Source organism: Haemorhous mexicanus, chromosome 3 (assembly GCF_027477595.1).
Source record: "Haemorhous mexicanus isolate bHaeMex1 chromosome 3, bHaeMex1.pri, whole genome shotgun sequence".
In the NCBI taxonomy this organism is placed as follows: Eukaryota; Metazoa; Chordata; class Aves; order Passeriformes; family Fringillidae; genus Haemorhous; species Haemorhous mexicanus.
The window spans coordinates 86,920,720-86,935,716 of NC_082343.1; the positions used below are offsets into that span (position 1 = coordinate 86,920,720).

The window sequence follows — 14,997 nt, forward strand, 5'->3', positions numbered from 1 at the left end:
AGCATTATAAATGACATACAATTTCCTCAGTTTTGCAAGGAAGAAAGAATAAAATGCAACTCATTAGTTCAGTCAAAGGATTGTGATATTGTTATGATAGGCTGTTTTAAAATATTCCTACTTAAAATATTAAGGTTCAATACATAACATCCTCTGTATCACCAAATACTGTAGCTTTGGTTATTGTTTTGGGGTTTTTTTCTTCAATAAATCAATACTAAAGTAAAACAAGACCTTCCTTCAACCCTTGTATTCCAGTTATACAAAACGACCATTTATCAAGTGTTCACATCCAACGGGAAAAATTCATAACAAAAGCATCTTTGTTCCTTTTTTCATCTCCAGAAATCATAATTTATATTGCTGTAAAAAGGAAGGAAAAACATCCAAGCAAGCATGCATTACAGCATCTGCACAAAAATACCTATTGTACAAAGAAGATTTTTAATTATATTTTTTTTTGTTTACTCTAGTAACAGCTTGTTTGAGCTAGCAATGAATGAACAAAACCCCTGTTGTACCAATTAAACATGACAGCCACCATGCCACTGCAGGCACAGGCTCCTTTTCCCCATGGAAATGGAGACAAGAAGTCTGGTCTAATATTTGAAAAGGCAACCAACTGGATCTATAGAATGAACTTAATAAACAAACATGTTTGCCTGTTTAACATTGTACTCAGCAAGGTAGTCCCATGAGAAACATCTCACAGGGAAATTTAGGAGAAAGACAGCAACTTGTTTCATGTTTGCTTGAGCACAAGCATGAAGGGTCCTGGGGCTTACACCATCATTAACCACCACAAATTGCAACTCTCTTTGAAGTGGGAAGAGTTAAGTGTCTCAGAGCAGAACTAATTGCTGCCAGACAGAAAGCTTTAAATCTACAATATCCCTTCCCTACCAAGTTATCATAAAGTATGCAATTTGTAGCCATAATAAAATATATTTTGTCATCCCCTTATCAGGATCTAATGCAAAAAAATATGTACAAGATGTTTTCCTAAGGGAAACAAAGCTGCTGGATGACTTTGGAACATCTGAACATCCATCACAACAACTTCCTCCAAAATATCCTTTATCAGAGTTTGTGAGGGCCATGGAAACCCTCATTGTCTTTACCTACCTCAGAAAGATGTCTGCTGCTATTCAGAGTTTTAGCAGGGCAGAGATTCACCACACCCTTTCCTTCCTCTCACAGTATTACCGTAACTACATACTGTCATCACAATTTTCTCTACAAGTTTGTCAACAGTGAAGGTAAATCTTGTTTGGTAAAGATGTATTGGAATACAATGCTTCCTTACATGATCAGTTCCCTGTGCATGAAACAGTGGGAAAGTTTAAAAATAATATGACCAGCTTCACAAAAATGTAACTTCACTTCTTGTTCTTGTCTGCTGATGTGTAAACCTATTAATCACTAACAAAGACGGGAGAGAATGAACACGATTCCCAGCTATTCTCTGAGACTTTTCATAAACTTCTGATACTTTAACATTTCTGGAGCTAAAGTCAGCCATGCTAGAAATGTCCCAGAAGAGGAATAGCTTTTTCAATGTCCTCACCACTAAGCCTTCTGAGTCAAGATAAATTTAAAGGAAAAACAAGCAAACAAACAAAGAAAAAGATAATTCAGAGAATTCATGCTGTCTTATCTCCTATCTGAAAGTTAATGTTTTTCTGTTGGACTTTTTTAGATAAGAACATAGATATAGTTACACCTATGTAAAAAAAAAATTCACTGCAGTATGTCTTTTGGAATACTTTATGTAAAGTAAGTACAGTACATCACTTGGAATACTTTATGTAAGTAAGGTACTTGTCACGTAGATAAGTATGATAGCTAGATGTGCACAGCTCCAAGTATTAAAATCTAGTATTTTAAACATAAAATAAGCTAATAATCTAATCTATCAATAAGAAAGTATTCAAATAAATTCTTTACTGTATTGTCCCATTTTTAATTTTTTTAAACAATTATTTTAAGGAAAAAACCCTTCAGATACTTGAGGGAAGACTTTTGCATTAATCATAACTTAGGACAAGTTTATTCTAAGGGAGTGGAGAGTGTATTAATCTTAAGAGAAAATAAAATGGTCTTAGGAAGCAAAACAAGGTTTAGGGCATTCTGAAGGGGGGGTTTTTGTCGTCTTTGTAATGAAGCAACCCTTGAAATCCAATGGCAATCTTAACTATTCTCCCAGAAACTAGATGAGTGAAAAAAGATATCTTTCCATTCAAGCAGGATCTTCTTTCTACCATGTAATCCAATACATGTAACCATGCCTTCCTTTATACCTTCCAGATACAGACAGTAGACATCCCTACTCTCAGCTGTATTTCACAAACCAACCTACAGCAGTACAAACCATGTGTAAGACAGACAAGAGCATGTCTCACTTGTGCAAGCAAGTTGTGCTCACTGTTAAAAAAAAAAACTAAACTAACAAAACCACCTTAGCTTGAAGCATTGAACTTTGAACATTCTGATCCTTACTTTCAAAGTACATTTATTCCTTTATACTTAGCTGGGAAAAATACTTTTCTGGTTATTCACAGCATACCAGAGCAGGTGGCCCATAAAGCTTTCCATGACCCTTCAGAAGTGGCACAGAGCCATAAGGTGTCTCTCAGTCGATGGCAGGAGGGGTGACAGCAAGAGCCTGCAGCACTTCACACCTTCCCGGTGACTGCCAGAAACTCATGACTGATGATGCTCTAAGAAGTGCCTGCCCCCTACTCCTCAGTGCCCCATGGTGCCCAGAATGGCATCTCAAGGTGCAAGCCTTCCAGTGCATCTCTTCCTAATCACTTTATTTACATTTGCTACCTCCAAGAAAATAGTAAATTCCCCATTTAGCAATTTTACAATCATCTGCCTTCTCCTTTGTTTAGCGTCAAAGAACAAAAAGATATATGCAACAGGATCCAAGATTACAAATCCCACTACATTCAGAAAAGAACACTTTAAGGAGAAACAAAAGCACTATACTAGTTGAGTTTAACAGCTGATTCCCCCTCAACCTGCCTCCTTCCTTGTAACACCAGCATGTGACTGCTGGTGGGCCATGGGCCAGGACTGTCAGCTCTGGTACAACCAATCCAGTTTGGAGCCCATTCCCAGGGCAGGACTCCAGCTCTAGGTGCAACCATGCTCATTAGCAAAGCCCACTCCTGTTTCTCTGGCTTTTTTTTTCCTGGCATTTATTTTCCAGTCCTGGCATTTATAAAACTTGCAAGACAATGATCTGCTTTTTGGGAAGAGGTTCCCATCACGTAACACATGCATCCTTTGTTCCAGTAAAACTCTCCTGTGGCTCGCCGTACTGTTCATGCAGGGCAGGCTGGGTGACTCAGATCCCCACCTCCCTTAGACACACAGTTCTGCACAGATCTGTAAACACCTGCGGATGGGCTGTGGTGCCCAAAACTGCTACTGCTGGGGTTTAAGTGAATTGGTGTGGTGGACCTTCACGGAGTCTGGTCTGGGTAACTTGGTTTCATAATGAGAAGCAACCTGCCACCCCAATGGCCTCAGCTCCTCTGCCCCCCTTCTGCTGCTTTCTGCCATCCTGAAAACTTTCCACTTCTTCCAGCTGGATCTGTTCTCTGACCTCGTTTGGGGTGTCATGCAGAGCACGGCAGGCGGAGCTGGGAGGGTGCCACTCTGCAGTGCCAGAGCTGGCCACGGATGGGGATGGAAGGGAGAGGTTTAAGACATGGTGAAACTGCTGCCTTGCAGCATACACTGCAGTTATTGACAAGAGTGTCATAAAAGGAAATAATCAAACACATGCATACACATTTCCTTTTCAGACTGTGACCTCTGGTAAGCTACCAGTGCCTACAGAGAATACATATGACATGGTAATGACCCAGATTAAAAAATAATAATAAGTTACACTGCCAGGATGTGTTTACAAGATCAGGTTACTCCTCTCCTCCCTGTAATTATCATGGGCAACTCCATAGCTGCTGGATCACACATTCTTGCTGAAGAGCACTTCTTAACTACCATTTTAAGAAAACAAAGTGATAATGAGTATTAATGCTGACTACTTCAAATGAATGGTCTAAGTGCACAAGGACAGAGTCATCTTAAAAAGTCAAAAAGCAATGAGAAATGTTTTTCTAAAAAGAAATCAATGACACCTTGAAAAGACTGAGAAGGTAACCAAGAAAACTTTTTAGTCCACCTTTATTAATATATGGTTAATTAATTAAGTTTGATAGTTTAAAATATAGGACCATAATCTCTATTTAGACTGTGAAGTGTTTGTTCCCTTAGATGAATGAACATTAGGCTCTTAATTGATCTGCTTAATCCAAAACAGCCAACAGCAGAATAACAAGCTCCCTAGACAATAGAGATTTTTTTCTTGTTGAGAACACCATGAAACAAACTATTTGTATTTTAGGATCATTTTTTGGTTTTTTGTTGATTTTTTAAAATTATTTATGATCCCTGAAAGGAGCACATGTTAGAAATAAATAGTGACTCAGAAATATCTTTATTATTATTGTTTCTGTTTCCATGTAAAGGCTTTTGCTCCTCATGGCATCAGGACCATTGATGAATATAAACAGAGACAGCAGTGGGGGTTAAATTTATTGAAGTCCTTTTAATATTAGCCATAGATTTGGAATATTTAATATCCTTGTCTGAATAATCTTGCTCCTCCTCAAACTGACAAATGAATACTACAGCTACTACTAAACCTCTACACTTTATCTCTCTCACTCAAAAATCAGTTGTTACACTTACTTTATGTTTCTAAGGAAGGCAAAATCAACTTCCTCTGCAAGATGCACAAAAAAGAAAGCCTATAAACATTCCCCCAAAAGGAAGGACTGCTGCATAAACTTTTGACCTGTGACAAGGCATTCTCTCCTACTGCTGACATAAAAAAAAAAAGACAACAAAACACATTGATGTCTTTTTACATCCTTGCACATAAGAAAAACCAAAACTATTAGAAAGGGCACATAAAATATATTCAAAAAGACTGAAACCACAACTTTTAAGGCAGTGCTAATCTTATTCTAGCTAGTACAACCCAGGAATCTGACCATTTGAATTAGGATAATTGATAGCTTCAAGGTGCTTCCTGTAAAAACTGACATTTAATTACGACATTCTGAATCTGAAAGATGTCATGATAAATCAAGCCATTGGAACACACTTATTAGGATGAATTAGCTCTTCATTTTAAAAGTTAAATTTATTTTGACTTTAATTTGATGTAGCAATTCCAAGGACCTTTTTTTGACATCATATTACTTCTCATGGAACTTGGGTTAAGAGGATTCATCTCTCAGTCTTCATCAGTCTAATGGTGTCTAATCTTAGCCAGGGCACAGCACATCCCTGTAGGACCCCTCCCATGCATGTAAGGAAAAAGAGAGAAGCTAATCTTAACAGCAGACTCTTCATCAGTGCCTAACTGAGAAAAATAAAGCATACAGTGCTGAATTAAATGGCTACAGAGATTCAAACCTCCTCTCTTTCATGAGGACATACAGATAACTGACAAAGTATACACTTCTTGTCAGTGTGAGGGGTCTATTGCAATACAAGCTAAAGCTAAACAAAGATCCTTAGCCAAACTTAGAACAGAAAGCTGATTTTCCACTCCTTCAGACTGTGTGCAGTTGAAGATAGTGGCAAAGACCTGGACTACAGGTAAGATGGCTCAATGTATGATTTTTCTCTGATCCTTTGTTTGTGGCACACTTACCTTGCCTTTCTGATTCAAAGGTTCAATTGTTAAGTTGTCAGGGCCAATGTCCACAATCATCCCCATCTGAAACCCATCAGTTGGGTGTGGAGCCCAAACGGGCTTCCCGTCTTCCATTGTGGGATCTATCCAGTATTTCCTGTAAGAAAAAAATAAAACTAAAATTAATCAAAAGACTTTGTATACAAATTGAATAAACCAAGAGGATTTATGACACAGACATAGTTTATTATGTTTATTTCTATCATTCAGTATGAAAGGAGACAGCTGCTGCAGACTGGAGCCAGCCTTTCTCCAACTCACAATGGACTTCAGCATGGAGAAGATTGAAGACCAAAATAATTTTTCATAGGATCCACACACTGCTCCCTGAAGCTCTTTATCCAGCTTCCATAACTTGTGAATCAAGAAGGGAGTCTATCTCATAATCAAAGTAAAAAAGCAAGATAGATTCAAAGCCAAGACTATACTAGGAGGGTGTGTATATACACATACATGGATACACATGCAAGGACACACAGATATATATGTATGTGCATGCAGTGGGTCATGACTGATGGATACTTGTCTGTACTTGAGCTGGTGTACAAATATTTGTATTTTTGCAACAGCACACATTGAGGCATGTGAGGAGAAATCCAGTCTCTTGGCATTTGAGACAAATGATTGTGTTCATTCTTTTTGTGTGGCTGAGCATATGGCTTTCAAATAGCCTACAAAAAAATATATTTGGTCTCAATTGATTTATCATCCTGCAAGTCTTTTAAAGGCTGACCCTTCTGATACTATAACATTATGGGTCTTCCTCTTAAGGAACTTTATTTTCTATTAAAAAATTACGTGAAAATTGTTTTGAAATAATTTTGATCTGCAAGTGAAAAAGATGGAAAGGCCAAGATATTCAAACCTTATGCTCCTCAAGTTATACACCTAAATAAACTCCCAATTAAAAGGGAGTACATGACTGCAATACTCATTGAGCTAAACAGGAAAATTGCCAAGGCTGGCACACTCTGAATAGCTAATGGTGCCATTTAAAATATGTTGAATTGGTCCCTTTTTTAGTGTTTGGTTGGTTTGGGGTTTGTTGGGTTTTTTTGGTTTGGTTTTTTTTTTGTGGTTTTTTTTTTTTTGTTGGCTTGGTTTTGGTTTCTTTTAAACCTACTTTATAGTCCTTGCCCTACTAAGAATAAAGTCCACTCAGCTTAAAAGGTTCACTTCTCCTTGCTGTTCCTTACTCCCCTCCAAAACTCATTCACATACTAAACTGACATGTTTTAGTGATTCCAAAATTTGTAAAAAGTAATCTCATACCACCAAGGTGTAACTTGCCTCTCCCAGCATGAAAGAAATGAGCCTGCCAAGCAAAAAAGAAAACACTGGCAACAAACTCCAGAAGTCTAGGGAAAGCCCGGGAAAGTGTCCCACATTTTTGTTTTCCCATATCTGAAGGAAAAAGAAGATCCAAAATTTCTCATGAACAATGAAGGCTACCGATCCCTTTGCACGAGCAGCAGCAAGGAAAAAGAGTGATTGTCTCACCAGAAAGCTGTACAACTATGAGCAGAAAAGGACGTCTTTGCCCCTCAGAGAATCTGTCAGCACATGGTTCACATAACCTGCTTTTTACTGCCTCCAAGGACAGATTAGAAAAGTTTGAAGGGAAGGAAAAGGCTGGCTGTGATCTCTTTGAGAATGCTGCTGGTCTTAGTTAACAGCAAGCTGTCTTATTCCTTGGCAACTTTAATGTGAACTGTTGATGAAAACTTGTGATTTACTATTCTCCCAGGAAGAGAACATAGTAACTTCTTTTAAATACACACAGAAAGTTATGTTCTAAAACCTCCAGTATCACATTTTCTTCTGTTTACTGCCAACCTTTCTCCACAGCCCATGAACTCTACAAAACAGCATCTTCATCCTGTGTTGCCATCACTATACGATAAACCCTGTAAACAACATCTGTATTCACTCACAACTGGTTGTTGGCCATTTTTCTTTATTTTATTATACTGAAAAAGGAATTTTTTTTCCAGCCAGACCCGACCTCTAGATCCAACTGCCATCGTGGGCATAGTTGCTAAACAGCTGAGTTTATTTCTGGATATAACCAAGCCTTCATTTCTTCACAAACCTATCATTTGCTTTTAAAATGCTAGTTCAAAATAGTAGTTAAACGATATGTCACACAACCACTAAAAACAAGGCTGTCTTTTACACCCGAAAAAGCATGGTCAGGGCTCCGGACATAACCATGTTGCACGAGAAACAAACCCTAAAATTACTGCCAAAACTTCAGCAGAAGTAGGAATCGAGCCTCTCCAGTTCACATCCAGATGCTTCTGCTTTATTCACTGACAGGGCTTTTTGAATTCTTACATATTCTTAAGGCAACTTCATACTTCAATAATAAATTATGACAGAGGAGTGTCACAAGCTGAAAAAATCCTCATGAAGGACGGAGCAGTGATTGAATTCAGCCACCACCAGGAAATGCAAGTTTAAGAAAAGTACCTGAGGCTTTGCAAGCATTTAAGATGCCATTGGATGAAAGGAATCTAAATACAAGTGAGTCAGTTATTAATGGAACAATTAATTTTAGTAAATACAGTCTTCTGGTTGAGTAGTGACATAAAACCAGTTGTAACATTTTGGGTTTAGCAACACTCTATCTCTGTCAGCTGTGACTCTGGCAGGGAGCACACTGAAATGGGATATCAAAACCTACCAGGTATTACCTGCTCTATTATTTACACTCCCATCTGATGTATTGTGCCATTGCCTTGAGACAGGTGCAGGAAGCCTGCTCCTGAGCAAGCTCTTGAATAGCCAGACCAGCATTTTACAGTGAACAGAAACTACCAGTGGGAACAAACTTTTTTCCCCATATGCATCCATCTAAATCCATTTTACATGCAGTCCATCACACTGCTAAAAGAGCATACCATTTCTGAAAACAATGAAAGAGACTCATGCCAAGGCTAAAAGCTCTAAGGCAACAAATTTGATAGCAACACCACGAAACACAAGGAGTAACCTGGAGGATGCTTCCAAAAAAGGAGACTAAATAAGTTATCATCCACATTTGTATTTGTATATATGCACTGAACATACATTAATTGATTTTAAATTGCTGGATCATTTTGGTCTCCACAATTAAGACGTCTCCAAAATGAAGAAGAGAATTTGCAAAGGTTATGCTTAGAAGTGGAAAGCCAGCTGCCCTTTTCTCTTTCTACATAGAAAGACCTCAGGAGTATTGGAGTTTTTCTCTCTTGTTGAGCACAACAGGGATAGTAATAAAATAAGCTGCCTGAAGCTGGTAAACTTAATAGCTATTCCTTCAAATGTCAGATTTTATTTCTTCATAATTGTTAGGCGGTAATAGACCTTTCCTTAATTATCAATAAGAGTACTTAACACATTCAGCACTGGCTAAACACTAGAACTAGTGTTCAAACAACTTGCAAGACAAATCACTGGCAGATTCCAAGAAAAACACCCACCAATATTTCTGTAACTTTTTTTCTGCACTATTATTCCCCCTTTTGGAGAATGTTTAATGACATTTTTTTCCTCAAAAAAATTATCTACATAGCACATTGTGTATAAGAAACAACTAAGAATTTCTCAGTTGAAAGTTCACACACTATCCTCCTCCCACTTATGTTTACCTAAGTAGTATTGATTTTACAATAAAGTAATAAAACTACATTTGGGTGTTATAGACTATTTCAAAGGAAATCAAATGCTACCATCTGGTGAAAGAATTCTACAAAGGCAAAATATACTAATGCAATTTTAAACCTGTTGCCAGAGCCCAGAGGCAGGCATTTGCATGATCTGATCCTACTTACAATCCTATGAACAGTCTCCTATACCAAGGCACTGTACTGATTGCTCAATTAACTAATTAAAACAAATGAAAAATTAGACTTCATTAAACAACCAACAGTAACTCACTAAAATGGCTAAGTCCAAGGAAAATAAACTAATTAGAATAGGTATAGTAGTAAATTATCATTGTAAAACACTGATATTTTTATATTAAAACCACCTTGCACTTGTGTGTTTAAGAGCTGCCCAAAATTCTGCTGATTACAGCAGGCACATGAGACTGCACTGGGAAAGGTCCTATAAACGTACAGAAGAAACTAGACAGAGAAAAACATTCATACATAGTGGTACCTTACTGTCAGACAAATTACATTTGCAACCCTAGTTTACTGCTCAACTGAAACCTCTCCAAATCAAAGCTCAGGCAGCATGCAGCATTCTACTGCAGGTGACACAGTATTTCAAATGAACTGCAGCTATAGTAGAGATTTATTTTTATTTGAGCTAATCACAATACAGTTATAGCTCCACTTAATATTAAACCGATACCATTTTTATTCTTTACTTTTCCAATTTACTATGAAACTCTGCTCTAACACATTCTAGTTTATCCATGTCACACTGCAGCTTTTTCATACCTAAAATAACATCAGCAAAGTAACTCTGTGAGGCAGGGACTTCTGCCAAACTGGAAAAGAAGAAATAGACTGAAATATAGCACAGCACAGAAGTACCTTCAAAACCAACTTTGAAAATCTTAACCCCAACTTGTTAATTGTCACTACCTTTTGTAGATGTATGCATGTAAAACAAAGAGTAATCATTCCACATCTGAGAATTACTAGATAAAAATTTCTTTTAAAGCTACCTGCTCTGACTGCTTGGGACAACATGAGCACAACAGCTGATGAAATTATTCTCATGGCATGCTCATTTTCTTCTTTGTGTATGTGCATATATCAGCATGTTTTCAATACTGAGCAACCAGAAACTGATTTCTGTAGTATTTCCAGATGAACCACTCTTTTGTATTTGTATTCACTTATTTAACATTCACGTAGGAAATGCCTTCTCCACTGTTGTGTTTAGTATTGAATGCAAAAAGACAAGACAGTCCCTCATGCTTTAGGCAAAGGAGAAATCTTATTTTCTCTACATTAAACATGGCAATTCCCAATCAGTAAAGCACAACTGCAATAGTCCATATCATTTCTGAAAACACCTTTGCCTGGAACATCCATGCTCCTGGAAGAACAAATTTTAAAGAGCAGAAGAAGGGGTGTGGTAGGGTCAGGATTAGCCAAAGACCTGTACAGCTTCCTCTAAACCATCTCACCTTCCTGTGTGTTAATTGCTGCTTGAGCCATTTCACCCCAGCTGCCCTCCTGGCCTTGCTCCCTGCTCTGCCTCTTCCCCTCCTGACCACCTTGAGAAGTGCTGATGCAGAAGGTGGTCTGAGTAAAAACATGTATTTTGAAAAAAAAAAAAATACTACTTTATCTGCAAATATTTAAATGGCTATTACATCAAAATAAGCTGTTAAAAAGAAGGAATTTAATTATTGGTAGGAAATTTCCCCCACAGCAACTGAATTTCATGCTTTTTACCATCCTGAAAATGAGGTGATACAGGCATTGACCAAGAACCCTCAGTTTTGAAATATATTTGTTTTATGCTTTTGCAAATGCATCATATTGAATCAATCAGCACTTTTGAATGTCTGCGCACCTTTAATATGAAAAAAATGTAGCCCACTAAAAAAACACCTATTGTAGGAAGCCTATCCAAAATAATTTGTACATCAATTGAACAGATTTCTGCAAGGCCAAGTGTCTTTCAGGTGTGGTTTACTAAGTGCAAAATTCTCAGTATTGCTGAAAAACTAAAAATAAACCTCACATGGACAAGGAAGTCTGCCATTGGAGGTTGCAGTGAAGCTTCAAAAAATCCAGAGGAAGGAGAATTTAGGCAATTTTAACAAACATACCCACTCTGCAGATGTGGCAGAGGAAAGGAGTCCACAAGAAAAGCTGTTCACAGTAAAAGATCACTTGTGGCACACCAGCAGAGGACAAATAGCAAACATTCTCATGAACTGTACCACATGAGAAGAGGACAAGGAGTAGGGAAGGTGGAAGATCAAATGAGACTTAGCAAGAAAGACAGCAACATATATGGCATGTTAACTGGCAAATATTTGTCCTATTCAACTGCCGTTATACAAGACTGAGATGAATTTTGTACAGCTTGTGAGTTTGTAAAATTCTAACTGCATAGGTTGTGGTCTCTTAACTATGACACTGAGAAACTAAAACTCAATTCATATTAGAATCACCAAGATTTGATTATTTCCTCTGCAATTCCTGCTCTTCTGCCAGCTTTTTAAGCTACTGTTCTCTCAAAAACATTATTCTAATTTTAGTTCCTACTAAGAAAATAGAGAGGTCTTTGCCCCAATTCTTGTTCATTAAAATAACCTGAGTGAAGCTTCCTGACAAACCAAGAATTAAGTATGTCAAGGGGATCTGCATAAGCATTTCCAGCCAACTGCAACGCCTGCTCCAGTAATAGCAACAAGCAGAAAGGGGAAGAGTAGCAAAACACAAAACACAGTATCAAATTTGAGCAGCAATGTCAAAATTAAAGAAAAAGCTCCTCAGTTATTGTCTGGACACCACTTCAGAAGCATTACAAAAGAGAAATTACAACAAGAAGAAACAGAACTAACAAGGCTATAAAAACACTTTTGAAAGAGGTTGTTCAACTTAACACTTTCACTAGGCTTTACAAGTCAGCTCTAGTGAAACCAGCAGGCAGTGAGAGGGGAAAAAAAGACATACCAAGGCAGAAGTCACCAAACAGACAAAGACATCAAAGCAAAATCAAAAGTATCTTAAGCCATCTCATAATATATAAAGAGCACTCCTGAAGATCTAGCTGGAGTAGTTTAAGCAGACAAGGTGAACTCTGGAATTAACTATCTCTATGGTAGTAGTCTTGCTGTGTGACCACTGGCAGCAGTGCTCAAGCATAATGGCTTAAATCATATTCCATAAGCAGCCTCAACAAGGTCAAGCAACTTCAAACTCCTTCAGCTAGCACTTTAACAGTGTATTTGTTTATATCCTCCACTATTTCCAAGTGTAAACATGAGAATGAGCAAATACTTCTTGAAGGTTGAGGATGACTCTCTCTAAGCTAATGAAGTCTAAATTCTCCTCCGATTATGTCATTTTTCAGCCTTCCCCACCCAGTCATCTTCTACATCTCCTACTGTCAAATTAGAGTGCCCTGTTTCCCCACCCAGCACGTGCTGCTGCCAAATAATTGCTCATCTTCAGGTGACCTAATACAAGAACTGATATGTTTATTCTCTTAAAGCCTATGCACCCAACAGTCTCTCTTTGAGCTTTGTATACAAGGTAAAACAAAAGCAGCCAATTGGCCTAAGTCTACCTAATACAAGGGACCTACCTCCAGCACAAAAAGTAGAAAATCTAATTATGCAAATGAAAAAAACACTAAGTCCTTAATTTGATTCCCAAATACTTAAAAGGAAATGGATCACTTATGATAAATATTCATTATTTATCATATAAATACTAATACCTGGTCACTGGCTTCCATAATCTGAACTGCAGAAGCTGACCATTATGATAAGCAATCAGGACACCAGAATTTTAATCTTCTGTAAACCACCATCAATGCCGGCTAAAGCACATCTTTGCACAGCCAACAGGGCCTTGTACCAGTTAAAGCAAGCATATATTGCATTTTATACCAGCTTTTGTGCAGCTGATTCAAAAAGAGGTTGAGATAGACTGAACCCCAGTAATTTATTCTTACTCATATGAACACAGATAATCCCAAAAAAAGTTCATACCCTCCATACAAAAAAATCAGAACTATATTACTAACTACCAGTTTAAGGGGGGGGGAAACCCAAGCCAACCAGAAAAAAAAATACCACAAAACAAATCCCACTTCTGAGTGCTTTTGAATTTTTGTTAATTCACCAGCAATTCAAGAACTCTGTACAACTTAAATACTTTTTTTCAGAAAAATACTTGAAGTAGAAAGCCTACACTACCTAGTGATATCATCTATTTTGTACTTTTAGATGAGTGATGCTAAGCCCTTGACATTCAAGCAGCCCTACAATTCCAGCAGAGAAAGTCAAGAGCTGAATCATAAACCAGAGCCTATCAGTAACTTGGTTCTCCATGGCTGCCTCCATGAATAATTCAGAAATACCCCAGGGTATTTCAGGGTATCTCAGGGTGACCAACACATGCTCTGACCTCTTGTCTGAACCCATGTCTTGTCAAGTTTTGAACTTCAGCTATATAATCCTCTTGCTGCAGAATAATCAAATGAAACTAGGTAAATACAGAAATAAGCAACCAACCAACCTGCACTGAATTTTATGAGTTTGATAAGTACATATGCATAAATAACTGAACAGAGACACATTTGCCTGGTAAGTTTCTTTAAAGTAAAACTATAAAAAACATTGCCAAACTCCTGGTACATATCAGTGTAAATGGGACTGATATTTTAGGAAACTAAGAATACATACTCAGCCAGGAGCAAAGTCAAATAAACTAAGCACTTCAGATGGTATCATCAAAGGCTGCTAGAGGGTGTGCAGGAAATCTCAGATGCTTGACCTCAAACCAATACCAAGAGCCTGGGCTGGAAAAAATATATCTGTACTTTCTGACTTACTACCAGTATAACAAATAGCAAGTAAATCAGATGTTTTCAAATGGTACTAACTTTGATTTGGCCACTTTATTAGAGGAGAAAATACTAGAAACTAATGACAATCAGCATCTGCAAATTAACAGGTATAATCCAGGAACTGTTTATTGCCATCCCTCGCTGTACAGAATCCATAACTCTTTCAAAGACAGAATTAGCTCCTAAAAACACTTACATTATGTGTTTCAAACTTCTTTTTCCTCTCTCCATATCAGCTTGTACTTATTACAAAATGTATGGGTGTAGTTTATAGGCAATGAGCTGAAACACAGACAATCTGCAACGGACCAGTGAACTCAGGAGAAACTCTCCCTTCAGAAACAGGCAACTAATTAAGGAAGGTTCTTGTCAAAATCTACTCAAATACTGTATACAAATAAATAAATAAATAATAGAACCTGTTTCAAATTCCCAGATCTCATTGATTACAGTAATTCTGAGAGGGGCGACTGAAAGTTTTCCCTTAACATAAAAGATGATGAGAGTCATTTAAGACAATTTTAAGAGCAAAGACAAGAAAGCTACTCCAAGAAGTGACACAGAACATGTTTGTCAGCAACTCCATTTGTTTCCTTGGAAAGATGAGTATAGTGGGCCCATTAATATGAGACAAAAAAACAGTAATTACAACAAAAGATAAAGATCATTTACATAAT

General features: G+C 37.5%; 1 protein-coding gene across 7 annotated transcripts in view; it reads right to left on the bottom strand.

Annotated features, from left to right (window-relative positions):
* MYO6 (myosin VI) overlaps nt 1-14,997 on the bottom strand; it is a 102,207-nt gene that overhangs the window by 66,992 nt on the left and 20,218 nt on the right. For all 7 annotated transcript variants that reach the window (XM_059842584.1, XM_059842586.1, XM_059842585.1 and 4 more), the window contains one exon: nt 5,741-5,879. In XM_059842584.1, coding sequence (XP_059698567.1) covers nt 5,741-5,857 — 117 coding nt within the window. In that variant the 5' untranslated portion in view covers nt 5,858-5,879. The remainder of the gene's footprint in view (nt 1-5,740; nt 5,880-14,997) is intronic.